The sequence below is a fragment of the Podarcis muralis genome, chromosome 14 (genome assembly GCF_964188315.1).
Source record: "Podarcis muralis chromosome 14, rPodMur119.hap1.1, whole genome shotgun sequence".
Lineage (NCBI taxonomy): Eukaryota > Metazoa > Chordata > Lepidosauria > Squamata > Lacertidae > Podarcis > Podarcis muralis.
The window spans coordinates 7,455,953-7,479,630 of NC_135668.1; the positions used below are offsets into that span (position 1 = coordinate 7,455,953).

A 23,678-nucleotide genomic window follows, 5' to 3' on the forward strand; every position below is an offset into this window, starting at 1 on the left:
ATCAAGCAAATGAACATCTGACAATTTTACTATCCTGATGTTCCTCAGACAGCCTTCACGACCAGGGCTAGCCCAAGACATTTTGCTGCCTAAGGCAGAGCAATGAAAGTCATCCCCACTGAGCTGAAGGTATCTGAGGTTAGTCACATTATTATAGCATCTGTGGTGGAACATCCCACAAATGCACCGACCCTTTCCAAGTAGTAAAAAAAACCCCAATAATAAAACCTTAAATAACTAATCATCTGCTGTTCTTTTGGGACACATAAAACCAGCTGCCTGAGGCAACTGCATCCTTTTGCCTAACAGTTGGGCCTGCCCTGTTTGTAAATCGTTTGTTCTGGCTATGTGTACTCACGAGAAAATGGGAAACATAAACATTTGCACAAGGATGTGAGCATTCTTGAATTTAGAGAAGTCTGATTTTGTTGTATATTTGAAAGGGCTTTCGCTGCTTTAGAGCAGGGGTAGGCAACCTAAGGCCTGGGGGCCGGATGCGGCCCAATCACCTTCTCAATCTGGCCCACAGACGGTCTGGGAATCAGCATGTTTTTACATGAGTAGAATGTGTCCTTTTATTTAAAACACATCTCTGGGTTATTTGTGGGGCCTGCCTGGTGTTTTTACATGAGTAGAATGTGTGCTTTTATTTAAAATGCATCTCTGGGTTATTTGTGATGCATAGGAATTCGTTCATTCCCCCCCCCCAAAAAAATATAGTCTGGCCCCCCACAAGGTCTGAGGGACGGTGGACTGGCCCACGGTTGAAAAAGGTTGCTGACCCCTGCTTTACAGTGCTAATTTCATGTATTTGTAACACACATACCCCAACTTACAAATCTGTTAGAACAAAAAGTTACGTTGAATGTGTGTGATATGAATTAGAGGTTGTTTCCAACTAACATGTTCCACCGGGATAAGGATTTCTGTTTATATAACTGGACTCGTGTCCCTGTGCATGCCTTCTCCAAATGTACACCTGCTCTGAAGGGTTACAGGTGAACCCTGAATAGATTTAAGGGGCTCGTGAGGGGAGGGGGGAAGTTCTATTGCACAAGGATAAATCCTTGTACTGACTAAACAAGCTATTTGGAAACCACCCTGCTTAGATAAATAAATCAAACAGTAGTGAAGATTGCTCAGATCTGAATGGTCCATCATCTTGACCATTTATCTGAGACTGTGGGGACAGCTAATTTCTCAGGCCTTTGGTGGCTGAGGACTTTTTTCTTCACACCCACCCACTGCCAAACTGCCCTAGCACCCGCTCCAGAAAAGCATTATGTTCTCTGAGCGTGAAGCTACCCTCACTAAGACCTCGGGTTAAGAGAGAGAGTCACTTTCTAGCAACTTGCTGCCTTTCGTTCCCTGCAGCAGCTTGACCACTAATCAAGGGGCCAACAAACCATTCACCGATCAACTGAAGCATGATGAGCCCTAAGATCAGCCACATGAAGGAAGAGAAGAGAAGAGAAGAAATGAAGAAACAGAAAAGGGGGAAAGAAAAATAGATCCAAGGAACAAATTTTGGAAATTGTGTCTAGAAAGTTTCGTTGAGAATATTCTAAATAAAATGTAATTACCTTTTTATTTCATCCTTGGAGATGTTTAAGAGAGTCACCTGATTAACTTGATGGCTGAGTGGGGTTTTAAACCTGGATCTTACTCTTGGCAGCATGTTGCACTGGCTCACATAGCCTGTATGAAATGGCATTCCCTCTTTCTCTGCTGTTTAAGGGTAGATGTTGGTCCTCATGGAACCAAAACAGCACACAAGTGGGAAGTTTCAACAGGCTTGGGAAAACTCCAAGGTTTGAGGAGGCACAGAAACAAATATTTAGAAAGAAAAACATGAGAGGTGGAACAAACACCCCTCAAAAAATAGTTCCATGAGGACTGAGCATGCTCAGTGGCCATGAAATACTGACTAGGGTATGGCTGGCTTCTAAAGTGAAGAGGAGCACTCTGGGCTGCAAGATTTTGTTGCATGTCTCACTTGTTCAACTTCCGAGGAAGTACTGCATCTTTTTATTTCTTGCTATTCCTTCCTACAGTCCCACCAAATCCCATGTGAGTTCCAAGTGACCTGCGACATGTAACACAGTCTGTTCTGCTGTGTTCACACAGAAAAGCTCAAGGGGGACGAAACCGACAAAATCCAACACACACCATTTAAAGATGATGACCGAACATAACTGCCATGCCTTGCTTTAGATTAGCTATATCTGGGGAGGCTTAGTCATTTTTGCCTGATTTCAGGAGCTCAATGTGCCGATGTGTAGAGAATCCGAGGCCTAACAGTGATCTTCTCGTCTAGTCTTAAAGCAAAGCTGTTGGCAAATACTGCTACATCCAATTCCATCTTTAAAAAAACCAACACATTTCTTTTAAGGTGCCATTTAACCTCCAGGGGGCTGTAGCCACATTTCAGCGACTAGCTGGCTGCCCGATCCCCCCCCCTTCAAGGGTTCTGAATTCCTTGCGCTGAGGACATAATCATATTCAGCAGGTCCACGGTCAAAGACTTTGGCCATCTGCAAACAACCTCAAGAGGGGAGCAATCTGTCAGGAACACTGGTGACTCAAAGGAGGCTTTCTCACTGCTTGCAATCCTCTGGTGCTACCAAGAGGTCCCTGTACTCTTGATGGTCATATTGGCACATAGCTGAGCAACTTTAAGAACTTCTGCTTGGCTTCTTTGCCACTTTACTGCTCCCTCTCCTGGCAACTCAGCTTTCCGCCTTGTGTAAGTCCATGAGTAGCCAATCTGGCTCCCTCCAGAGGTTGATGTGCTACAATTCCCATCTTCCCTAACCTTTGCTTATGCTACTTGGGACTGATGAGAATTTTCGTTGGGCAATATCTGGAGGGAGCTTTGCTGGATACTTCTATGTATTCTGACTCCTGTTATCTCCCCCCCCCCCCATTTCCCCCACCTCTCTCTCTCAGACACACACAGCTCCTTCACTGATATGAGATGAAGGATTGGGCATTTTCTCATATGGTTTTAAAGGGCGATTAGACAAATTCATGAGGAACCCATCTATCCATCCTTACTGGTCATGATAGCTCTATGGAACCTTCAGAATCAGAGACGCTAGGCCACTGAAGATCAGCTGCTGGGGACAAAGTTACTGATATCGAGCCTTGCTTCTAGGTTTCAGAGATCGACCTGGTTGGTCACAGTGGGGAACTGGATGCTAAACCAAAAGGCCCTGTGCCCATTTTGCAGGGTGGCAGTCAAGCCAGCCCAAAGAGTCAATGCTGTCCTAGAACAAGATGGGGAAATCTCTGGCCCCTGGTATTGCTAGACTCCAGCTTCCATGGGCCTCAGCCATCATGGTCAATGGTTCAGGGATTGTGGAAGTTGTGGTCCAGCAACATCTATATTAGCATATGTGAGGCTCTAACCAGGAATCTCACTGGCCACGGGTAGAATTTGGTGGATATATTTGGGACTGTATAGTATCAAAATGTCAGAGCCCAGACTTGGAAGAGAATAAGAAAGCTTATCCTTGGCCATTTTGGCAGGCAGGAAAGAAGAGGCCAGGCAAGTATAAATTCCATTTCGATGGCCATCAGTCCGATGGAACAAGGAGAAATTCCTCCCTGCTGTACTCTAGACTCCAAGAAACCCCAAAGGGCACTTATCTGTCTGATACTGCTTAGCATTCCATGCAGCAGGAGTGGGCAGGAGGGTTCTCAGGTCTCTGGTGCCCCAAACAACTGAGGATCTTGGGGCAGGGCCTCATGATGCCATGGGATGACCAGGACGATCTGATATCTTGGTTGGGCCAAGAGATCTCGCCCAGCATTAATGGGGTGGAACTAGATGGGTGGACATATAGGAAAAAAGGGGTGAAAGCATAAAAAAGGAGAAGGTTTTTTTAAAAAAAAATCAGGTGACCACCCCCATTTTTTCTCTGCAATTTGTATGTAAATTTGAGGAAATTGGAGGGACCCTTTTACTCAACATTTTCTCTTTCTTCCCTTCTAAAATACCTTTATTGCTGCTACTATTTAAAAATTTGGAGGCAGAAACCTTGCTGTTAGTTATCCACAGATCTCCTGGCTGTGAATGTCTGACACCTGTGAAGGTATGGGCTACTCATGAATATCTAGTAACTTGATGTTCTTCATGAATGTCTTGTCATTCTTGATGTTAACTCTGCATCCTTCTGCTACCCATGAATATTACGGCCCTGTCCTTCCAAATACTGGCTGTGCTTCTCATTCTTCAGCTCCTGGTTATTCCGTGTTCTGATGAAACAGATGCCCTTTGGCCTACCACCATGCATGGGTTCTCTTACACCTGCCAGCCACATTGCACCGCCCTCTGAGTGGCCACGCGCATTCAGCTGCTGCCCAATGGATGCCTGCCATTAGCTCAGGGCATTCTCTTGCAAGGGGAGTGCTGCAGTCAGCTTGCCTCTTTCGATAAATCCACTGCTCTATTAATAGCTGGCTCTGCTAGCGGGGAGTTGGGACTAGGTGGAGAAGCAATGCAGGAGAGAGAAAGAGAGAGAAAGAGAGATGGAGAGGCCACAAGAGCCAAGTTGGACCACAGGGGCCACAGAGCAGAGATGTGATGGGGTGGGAATCAAAAACACAGCTGGGAGCAGAAAAAGGGGGAGGCAGGATGGGATATACCCAACAGCATTGATTATATTCCTTTGCCACAGATTAATGGGAAGAGAGAGTTGAAGGGTACAACAGAAACAGCAGCTAATGAGTTCATTTTAAATGCTATCGTCCATAGCCCAGGTCTGTTGTGAGCCACAGAGTTCGTCAAGTTCCCCTTTCCATTGGAGGATTAATTGCTTGACCAAAGTGAGTGCCTTGTGTTTAAGTTTTCACGGGAAGAGGCACAGTGATATAGCATGTGCTTTGCAGCCAGGAGGTCCAGGTACAACCCCCCAGCATCTCCAAGCAAGATTTGGAAAAACATGCCTGAAACCCCAGAGAACTGCTGCCAGTCAGTATAGACCAGTATTTCTCAAACTTGGGTCCCCAGCTGTTGTTGGACTACAGCTCCCATCACCCCTGATTACTGGTCTTGCTAGCTGGGGATGATGGGAGTAGTCCAACAACAGCTGGAGACCCAAGTTTGAGAAACACTGGTAGAGACAATACTGAACTAGAAGGAGCAATGCTCTGACGTAGTATAGGCAGCTTTCTATGTCCCTAACGGACTTCATTCAGCATTCCATTTGACTGTGACATGGTGATTCTCTTGAAGAGTCAGATATCACAGTGACATTTGGGGTCCCTGTTCGGAGCAGAACTCTATGGTTTAGATTTGAAGGGCAGCTCAACCCAGCTGGGGAGGGGAGAAAATGCAATGCAATATAATGCAAGATCTCTGAAAATCAGATCAGAGTTGGCATGCATGTTGAGGAAAAATATTCTGCATGCATGGACCGCAACTCAACTCAGCTTCCAGCTGCTGTTTTCCAAAAGGTTCAGCAAAAGAATTATGCGCAACACAATCGCATCTCCTTTGATGACAGAGTTTTTGGAGCAAAGGTTGCTGTGCAAGTTGAGGATTAGCATGTGTGAACGCCAGCATGACCCCTACATTTTCAAGCAGAAATATGCAACACAACCGTACAATAGCTCCCCTGAGAACTAAGGCGCCCCAATGGAAGTTAGAGTGGACATTCAAGACAACAATCTGGATTTCAGGTTCAAAGATCACCTTGACCTGACTGCACCCACTTTCAAAGTGGAGGAGAAAGATGCCCATTATAGGGTAGCCAACATGGTGCCTTCAAGATGTTGAACTCCAACTCCAATCATCCCTGGTAGCCTGGGGTGGTGGGAGTTGGGGTCCAACTTCTGGAGCATGCTATGTTGGCTATTCATGGTGACCATAATGAGACACTTGGAACGAAATTTCTCAGACTTGGTATTGATTAGCAGGGCTGGCCCTACTATTAGGCAGAGGGAGGCAGCCTTCTCAGTTGCAGGTGCTGTGGGATGGGAATTGGTGGCAAGATGTTGCAGGACAGAGTTGTATGTGTACCATGTGATCTCCCCTGTTCTCCTTGAGGTAGCCTGCTTCCCTCAGGTGCAGTTGAGGACACTGACCCACTACCAATGTTGATGTAAGATTCAGCCACCAGTCTGGTCACCTTCTCTGCATGGAATGGGGTGGTGGGGATCTTGCTGGCCGAATACAACATAGATGCTCTACCACAAATGCAGATGCTTTGGCCCTTCCTCATTCTGAGGAGAAATGCCCTGTACTTTTGCCTCTAAATCCTGCTCTGATGGCACTGCTGTCAACACATGCTGGCTAAACTTCCCTTTAGATCGGCCACACTTTCCTACATAACATTAATTTTCAACAACTGCCTCCCCCACTTCAATATTCACAAGCTAAGCTGATTCATCCTTTATGTTGGTGTGAGAAAAGGCATGCAAGAGACTCATACCTCTTCTTTCCTGAAGTGGGATCTGTAGATCTCACTCTTGTTCATGGGTCTTGCTATGGGAGGATGCACACATCCTTCACGTATTACAGCCAAAACAGGAAAAACCAACTTCCCGTCCCCTCCTCCCTTCCTCTTTCTTTCCCTTTCTCATTTTAACCACCACATCTATATGTGTAACAGTCAACATTCCTAGCAGTGCCATATATACCATTTGTGTGTGTCATTTCTGCCCTTCATTTTCTTATGGCCATTGGAGGCATGGTCCTATGAAATGGGGACCCATCTGTCACCTCTTCAGTCTGTTGATGGTCCACCATCTAGTAGCTGGTGATCCAGATGAGGTGGCCTTGCCCTCCATCAACTTTCACCACAGGGCTACCTAAGGATCATCTTGCCCTGAAGGGAGGAGAGAGCTGGATTTCAAAAGGACTTGTTATCTGCATATAGTTTTAATTTATGCTTATTTTTCGAACATATCTGTGCAAATTCCTTTGTGAGGTTCACCTGAAAAGTGGTATATGCATATCTTAATTTGTTAAAAGAATCATAAAAAAAGTTAAATTATCCTGATTGTGAGTGTGTAACATGATACGTTGAAAGGGTAGTAATGGGCAACAAGTCTGTAATGGGCACAGACTTGTAACCAACTGCAGTCAGATAGGTCACCGACACACAGCCCTTCTAATCACTCAGTGTCCAAAGCCTTTCAGATAAACGAAACTATGCATGACACTTTGAAGTGCCATCAACTGATTGTCAGCCCTTGCATAGAACTGTGCTGTGCTGTGGTACCCTGACAATCAATTGGTTGCTGGGGCTTCAAAGAGCTGCATATGGCTCTACGCAAACCCCAATGATCAGCTGACTGCCAGGCTTGCAAAGAGCAGCACCCGGGGGGTGGGGGATGGGCATTGCACAGTATTTGGTGGGTGAATGCAAATCCCCTTTTGGCCTAGCTGCTTCTTTGCCTACTCCACACCTGGTGTCACAATGTCAGGCCAGAGGGTGCTCACCACAACCCAAAGGGCACGGAACATGCTGTTCTATCATCAAATATGTTCCTTCCTGTTTTCCCTCTATTAATGGACAAGATGGACCATTCAGGTATACAAGGCCTATATAAATTACACCATTAATGCCAGCCATTTATAATCAGTGCTGGAATATCAACCCATAGGCCACTTCTGTTTTTCCCGTGGGAGTTTGACTCCTGGAAAGAATGAAGTGAGAGGCAGAAGCAGAGCCAAACGCTGTTGCTTCTCACCTCCTCTGGCATGAAGGAACAGTTATTTTTACTATCTCCTGCCTCCCACTCTCTGCTCACCTCTCAAGTTAATATGGCAAGACACAGCCAGCCCCTGGGGTATACAGTCAAAAAGCCATGGCATCTGTAGGAGCCCAACCAACAGTCACAGTCAAAAAGGCAAAGGAGTACAAAGTCCTTGAATCCTCCTCTCCCTTTTCTGATGCACTTTTCTGTGTGAACACTTTTCTGCAGATCCACTCATGAACGCACCATGTCTGTCACATACACATTTCAACACTATAGATTGGGGAGAAATACAGTTCAGCTTGTGAGTCCATCTAATGGGCACTATCCAAAGCAATACACCACTCAAACTCAGCCAACCTTCGAAACCAGCACTTTTCCGAATTTTGCAATGCAGCTCTTTAGCCAAATAATGTACATAAAAGTATGTACACGGGGTAGTGTGCATAAAAAGGCATAAATTAGTGAGAATGACAAAGAAAAATGCATTGCATTAGGAAAAAATTGCTTTTCAAAAACATGTATATTTGGAGTAATTGGTGCACAAAGGCTGGTGAATTTTCATGACTTTTTTTGAGTTAAATGGAAACAAATTGTGAAGAACTGAACCTAAGCTTGGAAAAAGAAGAAACCGAGAAACCAAAATTGACAGATTCGCCCACTGCTACTCAACACTCAAACTAATTACACCAGTTAAACTGTCACCCTTCAGATGGTTTGACTACAACTCCCATCAGCTCCAGCCAGTCTTATGTTTCACCATAGAGCAAGGTTGGCAAACCTGTGGCCCTTCAGATTTTTCTGCACACAACTCTCATCAACCATGATCATTGACTGTAGCTGATGGAAGGTGGGAGTCCACCATCATCTGGAGGGTCGCATGAGGGGCCAACAGAAGTTCCAGGACCCTGTGTGCTAACCGTGGATTGGGCCCTCTGCCTCACTCTAAGTCGGCTCCTTCGGTTTGTGCATGTGAAAACTAAAACAAGCCTTATCTAGCTAGCATCTAGCATACTTCCTTGGCATCTATGTTTTGCAACAAGTGAAGCTGCTGTATAAGTGATGTGGAGTTTTTGTTTTTTTAGAAAAAGTTTAGATCGAAGTAGGGAGATGAAGGGGATCTGGGGTCTGACACAGAAGATGAAGGCTGCAATGGGGAGCCTCAGGCCTAGGCTCTGAATGTGGCCCTCCATGCCTCTCCATCTAGCCCTCAGAAGTCTCCCTAGGCCACCCTGCTCCCCCCCCCAGGCTGTTTCCCTGGTAATCTGATGATGCCTCTTGCTTGGCTGGACAGAGAAGGCAGGGGAGGCTGGCCCATTATGATGAATGGAGCACTGCCCCTCAACCCTAATCTGCCCTCAGCCAGCTCCTGCCTACCTGCCTTCTTCCAACCAGGTGATGGCACTGCTCCTGAAGAGGCTTCCCTTTTGGAAATCTGTATCAGCCTTAGCCAACCCGGTGCCCTCCAAATGCATTCGAACTACAACTCCTATCAGCCCAAAGGAGCTGGGACTGAGAGAAGCTTTAGTTCCAGACATTGGGAGGGAACTAGACTGGGGAAGGCTGACCTGGATGCACAAAAACCAAGGATGGCTGGGGAAGGGAGCAGGTTGCCTAAGGTGACGTTTCCCTCTTCTGCTCTGGTCTTCAGTCCTCCCTCCTTTAACATGCTTCTGTTGCTCACTTCCATTATGGACTCTGGGGGAGGAGACAGACAGACACAGAGATTAGGGTGGCCATGTGTCCTGTTTTACGGTCCTTTATTTGAAGGAGCCCTCTAGATGAAGAGCTAAACAGAATCATAGAGTTGGAAGGGAGCCCGAGGGACATCTAGTCCAACCCCCTGCAATGCAGGAATCTCAGCTAAAGCATCCATGACAGGCATCCATCCAACCATATGGTCTTTTTGGGATGGGTCACATCTCAGTGGTACAACATCCGCTTTGCAGGCAGAAGGTCTCAGATTCAGTTCCTGGTATCTTCAGGTTGGAAATATGGAAACTCTGCAGAACCACTGCCTGGAACCCTGGAGAGCCACTGCCAGTCAGGGTGGACAATACTGAGTTAGATGGACCCATGGTCTGACTCAGTAATAGTCGGTTTCCTATGTTACTACAAGAAAGGAGAGCAGGGACCCTGATGCTACTCATCAATAGCTCCTGGAGAGTGAGGAGGCAGAAAAACAGGCCACCTGGTCAAAGTCTTCTACAACAGTGTGAGATGGACTGCATTTCCATCTCTTTAAATAATAGCAAATGTTTTCCAGGTGGCTACCTATACATGTGATGTATGGAAGTGAGAGCTGGACCATCTAGAAGGCTGATCGCCGAAGAATTGATGCTTTTGAATTATGGTGCTGGAGGAGACTCTTTAGAGTCCCATGGACTGCAAGAAGATCAAACGTATCCATTCTTAAGGAAATCAGCCCTGAGTGCTCACTGGAAGGACAGATCGTGAAGCTGAGGCTCCAATACTTTGGCCACCTCTTGAGAAGAGAAGACTCCCTGGAAAAGAGCCTGATGTTGGGAAAGATGGAGGGCGCAAGGAGAAGGGGACGACAGAGGACGAGATGGTTGGACAGTGTTCTCGAAGCTACAAACATGAGTCTGACCAAACTGCGGGAGGCAGTGGAAGACAGGAGTGCCTGGCGTGCTGTGGTCCATGGGGTCACGAAGAGTCGGACACGACTAAACGACTAAACAACAACAACAACAACAACCTATACATGTAAGTTTTCTTGTGTGGTTTTTATGCAATTCTGTGTCCTTAGGACTGGGGGGTTGATGTTCAAATGGCCACCCTAAAAGGCACTGTTTTAGTTTGGGGAGTGATTTCTCCTCTTCACCCTCCCTTCCGCTGTCTTTTGGCTCAGCAAGGGCTCCCGCTCATGCTGCTTTGCCTGGGAGCCCTGAGTCTAAGAGAAAGAGATCATCCCTTGGGCTGTGACAGTGGAAGATAATGGAGCCAAGGGGGAAATACTAGCTGAGCCAATCAGTTTGCTTCCCAAGCCATGACTCTCTCCCTTCCAGGGTGAGCAGCAAGTTAAGAACGTAAGAAGTCCAGCTAGATGGGACCAAAAGCATTCCTAGTTTGGCATTCTGTTCAGCACAATTTCGGCCAACCCCAGGCCTCACCTATGGCATTTCCCTGTTGCTTACAGCTGGTACCTGAAGCCCCAAGCTACACTGCCTCTGGTTCTGGAGGTTTAGTTATTTTGTTTATTAAAGTTATATACCACCCTTTGCCTGAGGATCAAGGGCATATATTTACAGTAAAGGTAAAGGGACCCCTGACCATTAGGTTCAGTCGTGGCCGACTCTGGGGTTGCGGCGCTCATCTCGCTTTATTGGCTGAGGGAGCCAGCGTACAGCTTCCGGGTCATGTGGCCAGCATAACTAAGCCGCTTTCTGGTGAACCAGAGCAGCGCACGGAAATGCCATTTACCTTCCCGCCGGAGCGGTACCTATTTATCTACTTGCACTTTGACGTGCTTTCAAACTGCTAGGTGGGCAGGAGCAGGGACCGAACAATGGGAGCTCACCCCGTCGCAGGGATTTGAACCGCCAACCTTCTCATTGGCAAGCCCTAGACTCTGTGGTTTAACCCACAGCGCCACCTGTGTCCCTATTTACACTACAAAAGCCAAAAATACATAACGTTTTAGCTATTTTAGCTGCCATGGCCAAGAGATTAGGTCAGATGGGCACAGTATGAATTTGCATATTCCATTTAGCCCCCCAAAGTAAAAATAGAGGGACATACCCACAAAGAAGCAGAGGGGAGGACTTTCATCCTCTTATTCCTTCAAAAGCTATCTAACCTAGATTTTTATGCATACCTTTTCAAGACATCATCACTGGGCCGCCACCTCTGTCCCAAATCCCACATTCACCCTAAGGACCCTTCTTTCTTTGGACCAATGTGCTCTGGAAGAACGCATCTACTTTGAAATTTGACTCTTACCTCCCAGAACAAATGGGCTTGGGGCAGTGATGGAAGTCAGGAGGTTGTGTTGGGGTGAGCTGTTGTGTTAATAGATGGTGTGACACACACACACCTGATGTCCAAGAGAGTGAAAGCCGAAATTTTGCGTGAAGAAAAGTGGACGAAGCTATTTTGGGGGGGGAAATGTGAAACAGACTCTGGCCACACCCATGCCATGCATTTGAAGCAAAAAACACCAATCCTGGGAACTGTAGTTTGCTAAGGGTGCTTAGGAGTTGTAGCTCTGTGAGGGGTAACCTACAGTTATTGGGATTCTTTGGGAGAAGCAATGGGCTTTAAATGTATGGTGTGGAAGGAGGAAGGCAGCTCTATGGTAGAGCATCTGCCGTGCTTGCAGGAGGACCCAGGTTCAATTTCTGGCATTTCTATGTAGGCCTGGGAAAGGCACCTGCGCAGAACCATGGAAAGCCGCACCTAGTCAGTGCAGACAACACTCAGCTCAATGGACCAACAGTCTGTGCAAGTCAGCTCCCTATCTTCCTATAGTGTCTCCACTGTGGAGAAGTGGATGCTGGACTAGACGGGCCATTGGCCTGATCCAGAAGGCTGTTCTTACATCAGTGCCCATTAGCAACAATTACACAGAGTAATTTGGCTTTTCTGGGCAATATTTGGACAAATGAGCAGAATCATCCTTCAGGCTGATGTAGCAACAGCAGAGAGAGCGACAGTACAAGCAACATTTTTACATGCCTTCTTCCAGTGACTCCTGCAAGTGTGATAAGTCAGGGGACCAGAGTCAACATGCAAAGCAACACCAGTGTTTTTACATTCAAATAAAACATGGCGCCCTCATGTGCATGATGGCATTGTGTGGCGTGGCACACTGGCACCTGTTTGGTTTTTAAAAAAATTCTATCTATCTATCTATCTATCTATCTATCGGAATACTAAAAATGGAAGACAACAGTCCATATTTCTCCTCACCCCATCACCCCATGTAGTGTGGAACCAACATGTGAAGACAACAGGAAACTTGGAGCAACAGGGCAGAATGGAAAATTACTGTATTTTTCTGTGTATAAGACTAGGTTTTTTAACCAAAACATTAGGTCAAAATTGGGGCTCGTCTTATACATGAGTAGTGTTGAGGGGTGTTTTCTTAATTTGGAGTCCCCCCAAATACATGGAGGTGTCTTATACACGGAAAAATATGGTATTTGCAGCACCAGAAAAAAAATCATGCCTCTACTCGGCCTCATTGTCATCTGCCCCACACCTCACAGGTTTGCAAACGGACTCCCCTGTATGACTCAATTCCCTGCCCACCTTCATGCCAGAGGTCAGGTGAGTAGGAGGGACTTCCTGTGCTGGCCAGTTCATTTCCTGCCCATCGTTCTCCCTCCACCCTCAAACATGCCTTCACCGCTGGCTTTCCCATCTTGCACACCTTCCCTCTCTCTGTAGCTAGATTTAAGGGGAGGGGCTGTCGCTCAGTGGTAGAGCATCTGCCCTGGGTTCAATCCCTAACATCTCCAGGTAGTGCAGGGAGCGACACCCCAGAGAGCTGCTGCCAGCCAGTGTACACAATACTGAGCTGGATGGACCAACCAACTGCCTCAGGCAGCTTTCTATGTTCCGATGCTCTTGTCCAGCTCTTTCCAATAGTCTTGGGTCTCTGTCCTCCATTTTGACTCCTAATCTAAGTTGCACCAACCACACCCACACGCCCAGGCCTTGTCCTCCTCGGTCAGCTGCTGCCCGGCCTAAGCTGCAGGCATGCTCACTCGCTTGCCCCCACCCACCCAAAACACCTTGAACTGTCAGCTCCCCGCAATTTCACATCCGTACCAGGAAAAAGAAAATCAAGCATCTCTTGCACGCACACATCAGACAAACACTGTCCCTTGGCATGCTGGATGCAGACAGACACAGGAGGCATGTGCTTTAGTCCTGCTAGGCAAACCCTCCCCCTTGCTTATTGGGACACCCCAAGATGTGCAGGCTAGCATCTCCACCCCCCCTTTCCACCCTGCCCCCTCCCGAAACCCAACTCCGCCCAAATACCTGCCACTCTCACCCCCCCACCCAAAAAAAGCCAGTCAGTGCTCCTGAATGTGTTGGCGACAGTCCCACCCCCCTGGTCTTTTCAGAAACAGACCCCCAGAGACCCCAGCCACATTCGCTGTCAGCCTCTCCAGTTCAACCCTCCACTGCTCCCAAAATGGATACGGTCCTCTAGGGAGGGGCTGTGCCATCTGGCAGGTCCAATGCCCGGGAACAGGGCGAGGGGGTTTGAGTGGCAGACAGCCCCCTGCCTGGGGAGGGGAAAGAGGTTGGGTCCGCCGGCTCAGCTTGATTCCAGACAAAGGCCAGAGAGAAAGAGAGAGAGAGAGCAGATCCAGACAAAGGGAGGGGTAAAATAAAAAAGGGGGGAAGAAAGAGAAGACTCAGCCTACCTCGATGCAGAGGAACTTGGAGCCGGCTGGCATCCAAATCAGGGGCACCCGGCTGGCAGTGGGGACCATGAGCTGGGGCAGCTGCATGGTCCCCAGCTCCTTCGGCTGCCACTGCCGCTTTTCGGAGTCGGCGAGGAAGCAGAGGCACATAGGCATACACACACACAAGCAGGCACTCTCTCTCTTTCTCTCTCTCTCTCTCACACACACACATAGAGAGCTGGCTGTGCTGCTGAATACATCACAGTGTCAGCCACTGGCAGGGCTGGGGGAGGGGTGGGCGTGGGGAAAACAGCTCCCAGCCTTGCCAAGGAAAGAAAGTGCAGCTGGCTTGGTGGATGGAATGAAATGTTTCAGTCTCTTTCTTTCTCCCTCTTCTCTCTCTCTCAATGCCCCCCCCCCCCGATTGCCACCTCTTTGCAGACCCCTCGCCAGTCACCAACATCCCCATCCCTGAGTTGTGTGGCATAAGAGGAGGAAGAGAGAGAGAGAGAGAGAGAGAGAGAGAGAGAGAGAGAGCGCTCACCCAGAGGTAAAAAGGGCTCGTTGTGGCCTTGAGTAAGCTTCAACGGACTTGCCAGCCCCCCTTTTCCCTACCAGGCTCCCCCAAAATTTGGCACCGAGGAAATCTAGGTTCTGCAGGCAAAATAAACCATGCCCATATTAAGCATTCATGCATGCTTTCTTTTTAAAAGGAGGAATAATCAGTTGGCATCCGTCTGTCTTGAGAGAAGAATATACAGAAGTAGAATGAAGAATTTGGGGTTTATTTTTTTTAGGAAATTCTGCATTGGCAGATGGGGAGCGAGGGGATGGAGACTGAGGCTAGACTGCAAGGCTGGTGAAGGAAGGACTTGGTTGTGTGATGAGGAGTCAGACAAAGCATGCAAAACTCCATCCATGGATTACTAAACAGAGCTATATTTGGCAGCACATAACAATCAAAATTATATCCCCCCCCCCATGAGGACTAGCTACTTGAATTTTCAGAGAGGGGAAGAATCTTTGTCCCCCGGTCTGGCAATATGTCATACCAGAAACATATTTTTTTTTTGTATGCTTCACTAAATGGCAGTATGTTTGGCAGCAGGTAAAATGTAAAAGGTAACGGTAAAAGTAAAAGGTAAAAAGGTAAAGGTATAATGTTTTGTATGTTTTCTTCAAGAAACTTGAGGACTAGTTACTTTGGTTTTATTAGGGGGGGAGGGGGAAATCTGTTTTTCCTCTCAGAATCTCATACCAGAAGCAAAATTCTGCCATTGCACTGTGAGCTTGCAGACGTGCAAGATGTACACTACCCAAAGTGCCTTCAAAAGGGAGCATCCTCAGCTGATCTTAGAAACCACAGTCCAAAGTCTTAGAAACCACAGTCCAATGAAAGGCCAGGAGGTGCCCTAGTGCATATGCAAGAGCTTTGTAGATTGAAAGCAGCCAATGAAGACCTTGGAATACCAGCAAAATATGCAGTCCATGACCCATCCGTAGAAGGAGAGTGACTGCTGTTCCAGACTACTGTATATTAATTATTATTGGCAACAGGAGGATCAGCTGATACTCCCCCAGAAGATTCATAGCATATAAAGAGCAAAAGAAATGTTTCCTGCAAGAAAGGGGGAGAAAGAAAGAAAGAAAGAAAGAAAGAAAGAAAGAAAGAAAGAAAGAAAGAGGAAGGAATTGAATTAGCATCCCTCATGTGAATCTCGCTACTTCTCAGTTTCAACTTTTACCTTTGATGGAAGTTCCTACTCATGGTCTGAATTTGCCCCCCCCCCCCAAAAAAAACCCCTTAATGTACTGACAATGCTCTACTTAGCTTGCCCAATTTTGAGCCAGGGTTCCCTATATCTCAGCTTGGGGAGGTGTCTTCAGTGCCTATAAGTGGGAATAAAAAAGGCCACTGAGCATGTGCAGAGTTAATTCCTTCTCATCGCTAACTCACACTTCTGGGATATGGAAGACAGGCTTCATGGTAAAAACTGGGTTTGACAAACCCACACCAGATTAGTTATTGGTAGCTAATATCCAGGACAGCTAAACAGCCTCCGTGTTCATAGGCAGTGAACCCTTAAAAATGAAATTGCAAGAGATAGTTGCTACTTACATGGCCTCTTTGTAGACTTTCAAAGAGGCATCTGGCCATTGTGGGAAATGAGATACTGGCCTAAATCAGCATTTAGTCTGATCCAACAGGACTCTTCTAATCCCACTTCCACTTAATTAGAGTATGGTGACTCTATGGTCCTCCAGATGTTGAACTCACCCCTGTCAGCATGACCAAAAACTGAGAAATTTTGGTTCAGCCCTACTGCGGAGTAAGCACAACAGAACACAAGGCAAATATGCATAGGCTTTCACTGCATATACAGACTTTAGCTTGAGAGTAAATCATAGCTTATCATTATGTCAAGACGGACAAACCATGGTGTATGCTTGCTCTCTGTGCCAGAGTTGGAAACTGTGGTTTGACATGCAGACTGAGTCTCTGTGGCACATTCTGGACTCCAGAATTCTCTTTTTCTATACCTGTAATAGCCATACATTTTCTTGCCTCTAGAGGCCACTTCTCCCACAGGAAATAAAAGCCTGTATGTGGCTTGATTTAAATATAAACAAGATTTTCAATAGTTCTTCGCTGTGAGCTGGTAGAGAGTCCAGCCACCTCTGTCTCTGGCAGAAATTCTCCACCCCTCTTGAGTTCCTCATGCACTTCTATATATTTTGACTATTATTGGCATTGCAGGTGCCAACATCTGGATCTCATTGGTGCTTGGATGGAAGATGACCTGAGAAATCATAAGCACACAACATGAAGGAAGAAAACTGAGGGGTAAAGAGAATGCCAGTTTTAAATGGGTATTTTTGTACTGCTCACAACAGTTCCTTAGATTTCCAAAGTTTGAGGAACCCTGATATAATATATACTTGTTTTCTAAAGCTTTTGGAGGAATATAAGGTGTTACTCTAATTTTAATTGACGTTTAGTCTTAGATTGCTTGATTGGGTGCTGTTTGATCCATAATGGTTTTATAATTTTTTTACGGTTGATCTTTTTGTTTGTGTATTTTTTCTCATCTTACTTTGGCAGCTTTCAGCCTGTGAAGTAATAATAATTAACCGAAGTAATAATAATAAATTCATTCCTACTCTGTTCCCTGGCTCTCTTACATTTGCAGCTAAATTCTTGCCTACAGAAGTAGTCAATAGCCTGGAGAATATTTAACTTCAAAGAACTTAAAATACTTATATACCACCTCTTATTAAAATAATGTCAAGGCAGTATATTATTCAACTAGACTCAGCCAGCTAGAGTCGCTTGCAGTGCTGCTGAGAATGTTGGCCCCAAAGTGACCACTGAGAGAGGATTGGAGCCTATCTGAGATAACTTGGATCAGTTCTCCCCCACCTAATGTGGAGCTGTCTCTAATGCATTGGGGGGTGGCGGCGAACCTCATGTGACCCTTAAGGACCAAATGTGTCAGGATGCTGTCAGCAGCTCCCAGCTGTTGCCCAGGAAATTATAAAGACAAGGGAAGGTTTCTAACCATCCTTTTTTATTTAATATTTACAGAGAGAGGCTATAGAACCCAGCCTCTTGGATAATGGCATTGTCCCGTGTGAATCTCTACCTCCTCCCGTCTCTCCCACTTCCTCATTCACCACTTCTACGGGTGCTGCTATGTGCCCTCTGTCTTTGAGCTCTTTGCTCTCCTACTTTCAAGGCTCGCTGGGTTCTGGAAGATGGAGGGTCTGGAATGCTTTCTAAAGACACCGTGTCCGTCAGCTGCCACCTCTCTGCTGCTTCCTCCTCATCCTTCTCCTCCTCTCCCATGATTTCCCAACTTTTCTCCTCACCTGCCTCTGAGCTGCACCTCCCTCAACCCCCTGTTGTAAATCTAAGATGTCTTCCTTTTCCTCCTCCCTGAAAGGGTCAAGCTGGGAAGGCGGTCTCCACCATTCCTCCTCTGCCCAGTGCCTGACACTATCTGAGATCACTTTGGCCAGTTCTCCCCCACCCAATGTGGAGCTGTCCCTAATGCACGGGGGCAAAATCTCATGTGACCCTTAAGGACCAAATGTGGCCCTTAAGGACACTCCAGCTCTTGGGACTCTCTCTAGCCACCCTACTTCTCCCTCAGCCACTTGGATCGGTGAGGCGATAGCTTCCCTCCATAGCTTTGCCTCCTCCTCGGCTGGAATGTTTCCTTAAACTCCTATCAGACTTGCCATGGGGCGCCCAGGTCACATGTGCAATGTTCCCCCACCTCCCAATCGCCCTCACAAGCTGGCGCCTCTGCCTGGGTGAGGGATAGAAAGCAGTATGTGACTGTGTTTAGAGAGAAACTAGCCTGCTGTGCAAAGGTAAGGCTGACTATCATTGCCCCACCCACATTTGCCTCTGGACCCACCCACCACTCGCATATGGTCCCCAGGCAGCTGCCCAGAAAAGGATGGAGCCTTGGGCTGAACAATTTTTCCACCCCTCCCCTACTGGGTGATGCAGAAGCAGTAAATCCTGTTCCTTTCTAACTTCTCTCCTCCACAGCCAAGCATCCTTCAGCTCCGTGCTTCCTCTCAGTGACGGTTTTATGTATAAGCTAAACAAGTTATAGCTTAGGGCCCCACTCTCTTGGGGGCCCCCCAAAAAATTAAAGGAAAAAACACCTGGATGTACATTTTCAAAATATAAGATAAAAAACAAATAAAATAAAACGTACATACAGCGACAGTGTTTTGTGTTGCGTAGGCTCCTATGATGTAAGAAATGGACCCCGCCTGCTAACCTAAAATATCAATGGTTTGCTCATTTCTACATCAATTACTTTGATAAAACACATATTTTGTTATGTGTAAATGGCTTTAGATACCTATTAAGTCCATAAATTACCATATAGCAGCCTTTCTCAACCTGTGGGTCCCCAGATGTTTTTGAACTACAACTCCCATCACCCCTAGCTAGCAAGGCCAGAGCTCAGGGATGATGGGAGTTGTAGTCCAACAACATCTGAGGACCCATAGGTTGAGAACCGCTGCCATATAGCATATATTCAATACAAAAAACAGCGACAATTTGTTGTTGACAAAGGACAGCTGGACATATAAAGGGCCCCATTACCTTCGGTAGCTTAGGGCTTCATCAAACCTAAATCTGGCCCTGCTTCCTCTCCACCACCATGTGAACTCCATGTCAACTTTTGGGCTGTGCCTCCTATTTTTAGACTCCATTACTTTAAAAATGAATAAACAAACAGATGCCAAGTTATACAATTTAACACACTTAACGTGCCATACATTTCCCCCTCTCCAATGACTTTAATGGTTTTGGTTGATCAAGCTGCCTGAAGTTAACTCTGGTTCCTCCTCATAGAAATCTCTGGGAAAGGTGTCCAGATTTAATTTCTGCCAATGCTCTCTGCCTTTATGACATCGATGTAAAGGCAGCACCATCCATTCATTGAAATCCATGCTCCATACAGCCATTGCCAACAGGCACTGATGTATCATAGTGCAGAACGTTGTAAAGGTTTGGTGTGGAGTCAGCAGCACAGTTTCCGAGCAATAACTCCCTCCACCAATCTTCACATGAAATTAATGGCTATCAAGGATATAACTCTTGCCTGTGTGTGCAGGCAGATTCTGAGTCTGAATACAATGGTGTCAGCAAGGTATTTGCTTTGCAACGTGGTAGCTGGTGGAGGTAGATCAAATTCAAACACGGATGTGCAGATCTGCCACGGGGAGCAAGGGCTCTGTTCTCTGGGGAGAATACAAGAGTTGGGTCTGGGCTGTGAAGAAGCACCCTTGGGAGAGTAGAAGCTTATGGCTAGGATTTGTGGGGCCAGCTAGTAGTGAGGACCAAGAAGTAAGTCAGAAGCACAAGGAAACCAGGTCAAGAAGCAATGGTCAAAGACTTAAGGGCAGTGAAATGAAGGGTTAAGGGCAAACCAAGGAGCAAGCCAGGCATCTGTACCAAAGACCAAGGACACACCAGGGCTCAAGAAGACCTCATTGCTCAAGGAAGGCTCAAATTGAATGGGAAGACCTTTTATATTTCTTCCTATCTAGGAGGATGCAATGGCTTCAGTCCAGGGACTGAGGGTACTGAACTGTGAAGTTGTCACCGGCAGTTCAGTGCTTCACCAGATGGGGAAGTTGCAAACAGATCCAGCTGCTCCTGACACAGCAAGGGGTGGGTTCGATGCAGTGAAGGCATCTTATCCATCGTGGCTTCTAAAGAAGTAGATCCATAAATAAAAGCTTTGTCACGGGTTTTTTGGGTTATGATTGCTAAATGGGATCTTTAAGTCCAAGAGCAACACACTTCTGGATTTAGATGCTGGGCACAGAAAAAAATCAAGGGAGTGCTGTTGCATTCATTGCCCAAAAAGAAGACACCGATGAAAACAATGACACAATAAAATGGCTATATACTGATTTATATGCACAGATGCAATGTTTGAAATAATCACTGTAATTTAAATGGAAATACGATACATCTCACCATAGCACTGAAGACTCATCAGGCGACCTGCCTGCTGTCCAACTGCTGACTGTTGATGGGCCTATCCTGCTTTTTCTTCTTATGGTTCTTCGAAACAACTGGTGTCCTCCAGAAATTCTTGGACTTCACCTTGCATCAGTCCCAGCCAGCCAATGATCAGGGATGATGGGCGTTGTAGTCCAACATCACCTGGAGAGCACCATGTTGGATGCCTCTAAAATAAGAGGATGCCTTCCAATAGAGGACTGTCCTCTGTCAAGTAGCACACTCTAGCCCTGGGGAGGCTTCCCAGAGGCACTTGCCATGGACAAAATGCTGAACAAAACAAATCAGTTGTTTGCTCCCATGGGGCTCTTAGGCACTTAACCTGCTGTTAACTTTGGAACTGAGAGACAGGCATGGCTTGGTTAGTCAGTGGGTGCATTCACACATGAGGATTATTGCATTCATTTTCCTGGTCATAATACTAGTGCTTCTCTCCCAGGTTCTCACATTCCTCTTACACTGCATTACCCAGAATTTCCTAGGAAGACGAATCAATTGCCAATCTCTTCTGGGAACTGTAGTCCTAAGAGAAGAACAGGGAGTCTCCTAGCAACTCTCAGCACCCTTAAGGAACTACAGCCCTCAGATTCTTTCCTTTTTTTGGGGGGGGGAGCTATGACTGCTTAAAATAGTATTGTAGCACTTTAAATGTTTCATGTAAATCTGATTCAGTGTGAGGCAGTTTTCCATATTCCTAGTTACAGATAGGTAGCCGTGTTGGTCTGCCATAGTCAAAACAAAAAAAAAATTCCTTCCAGTAGCACCTTAAAGACCAACTAAGTTAGTTCTTGGTATGAGCTTTCCATATTCCTATTTACTTCAAGAATATACTATCCTGCCTTTCAGCTCCACAACTCCCAGGGTAACTGGCAGTGGAGAACTGGGCAAAACCCCCACAAACACTCCAAAAGAACAATATAAATTTGATGTAAATGGCAGACCAGAAAAGCAAATCTGACAGATGGGTAGATAGATAGATGATAGATGATAGAGAGAGAGAGATAAAATCAGACATTAAAAACAGTAACAATTATTATCATTCAGCCAGGCTTTCAAATAATTTTCAAAGCCTGGCTAAATGATAATAATGTTTACTGTTATTAATATTAGGCAGCCAGACCTTTGTTGTACTGTTGTCGCCACCTGCAAAAAATGTATTTCATTCAGGCAAGGCCACCCAGATATATAATTTGACTCTGCATATTTGTTTTTAAAATGGTTCGTTTTATCTATATTTTGATAATTATATTTAGTTGACTTGCTTTTAAAGTCTGTTGCTTTTATTTGTGTTTTTCTTAGGAATATTTTATGTAAATTTCTTAAAGGTTTTCCCCCCTTTCAATTAAGTGGTGCAAGCTATTGAAAATGAGGGCAGATCCTAGCTCAGTGGTAGACCATTCCATAGTCTTAACTATGCACTGTGTGAATCAGTACTTTCCTTTCTCTATCCTGAATCCTCCAACATTCAGCTTCCTTGAAAGAGTTCGATGAGTGATGAGAGAGAGAGGGTGTCATGTCAGCAAGGAGGTCACTGAAGACCAATGTTCCAAAACAGCCTTCTCCAAGTTGGTGCCCTCCAGATGTTTTGCACTCTAACTACCATCAATCAGCCCCAACCACCATGGGCAATGGTCAGAGGTCAGAGCAAAACTTGTGGCAGGCACAACTGTAGGGGAAGCCTTCTCTAAAACATTATTTTCTGTGTGAGACCCTCTTCCCCCCAACCTCATAGCCCATGTTTTTTATTTACATATTTAAATATAAATATACGTGCATGATTTAAAACATCAATAAATACCGACTGGTTCAAAAAGAAAATTCATGTTAAAAGGAACCGTCGAAACAGTGCGGTTTTCAAAAGATGTCTGAAAGAAGGGAGGGTTGGTTCCTGAAAAACCTCAACCTGCAGGGAGTTCCACAGGACACACTAAAAACCTGGTGCCTAGTGAAGGCCAAATAAACCTCAAGGGCATGAGGAACAGCTGAAATCAGCCTCAGCCAAACAACTGCAGCTATTCTCCTCATCATGGTGGTAAGATATTTTAAACTCCCATTCAGATGGCTTAAAGACACGCTAATGAATGCCGTCTCTGTCTTCTTGTAAAGGAACAATTTGCACTTGGGGACCTTTGGAGGATATAAAGAAACAGGGGGAAGCAGGCCACTCCATAGCCAAGATCCTTACTTAGCTGCGGCCTGACGCCAAAGCATACTTAACATAATGATTAATCTGGCTCGGATGATGGCGATGATTATGCATGCTCTCAGTTTCCAAGGATACTAGTGGGGAATTTCATCCGAATCTTTATTTTAGAAACTGCCTGGGTGGGTTAAAGCTGTCTGCGCTGCTCTGGACATGTGCAGCAGTGATTCTGGCTTCTCTGAGGGTGCTTCTGTGTGGGGTGCTCTCTCTGGGGGTATATGTCCAGTGTGCTTGATCCCCTCAAACTGACATGGCAGGCATGGGGTGTCATGGGCAGAGCAGACAGAATCCATGCTAGGAAGGAGCCATGCAAGGGCTTGAAACCCAACGTCACCTTTGTCTGGAGTGCAGCTCTTTATAATTTTGGCTTTGCTCCAGAGCATAGAGCCCAAAGGGTTGGATGCTGTGCTGGAGACACACCTTAAGAAAGCACCTGCAGAGGGATGGGGGAGAGGTTTATTTTGGTTAGGGTTTTCATGAGAACTTACCTATCTTGCAGTTTCCAAAACAATATGCAAACTGAAACGCAGCTATGCTTTCAAATTTTCACTCCTCCAAATTTTACGAGGCACTTCTCCAACCAAGAGAAAGTGCATATTAGTGGGGAGAGTAGGCACTAAAATGCATACAGGAGTTAAAATAATGTATCAAAATGCATTCTATTAGGGGAAATTGCTTTGCAAAAATGTGTGTTTCCACTAAAACGCTGACAATTTCTCCAGTCGCAAATTGATGCAGGAATGTGGAGAACTGAACTTAAATACTAGAAAAATGAGAGACTGAGAGAAACCAAAGCTGACAGATTCATCTATCCCTAGCC

General features: G+C 46.0%; 1 protein-coding gene across 10 annotated transcripts in view; it reads right to left on the reverse strand.

Moving 5' to 3' along the window:
• Positions 1-23,678, reverse strand: part of CELF6 (CUGBP Elav-like family member 6) — a 196,493-nt gene that overhangs the window by 95,167 nt on the left and 77,648 nt on the right. Inside the window, exon 1 of one of the 10 annotated variants that reach the window (XM_028706976.2) lies at positions 14,112-14,336. The exons of 8 other annotated variants lie outside the window; for them this stretch is intronic. In XM_028706976.2, the coding sequence (XP_028562809.1) occupies positions 14,112-14,267 (156 nt within the window). In that variant the 5' untranslated portion in view covers positions 14,268-14,336. Of the gene's footprint in view, positions 1-14,111; positions 14,337-23,678 lie in introns of those variants that run through there. One more of the 10 variants, XM_028706975.2, reaches the window with a different exon arrangement.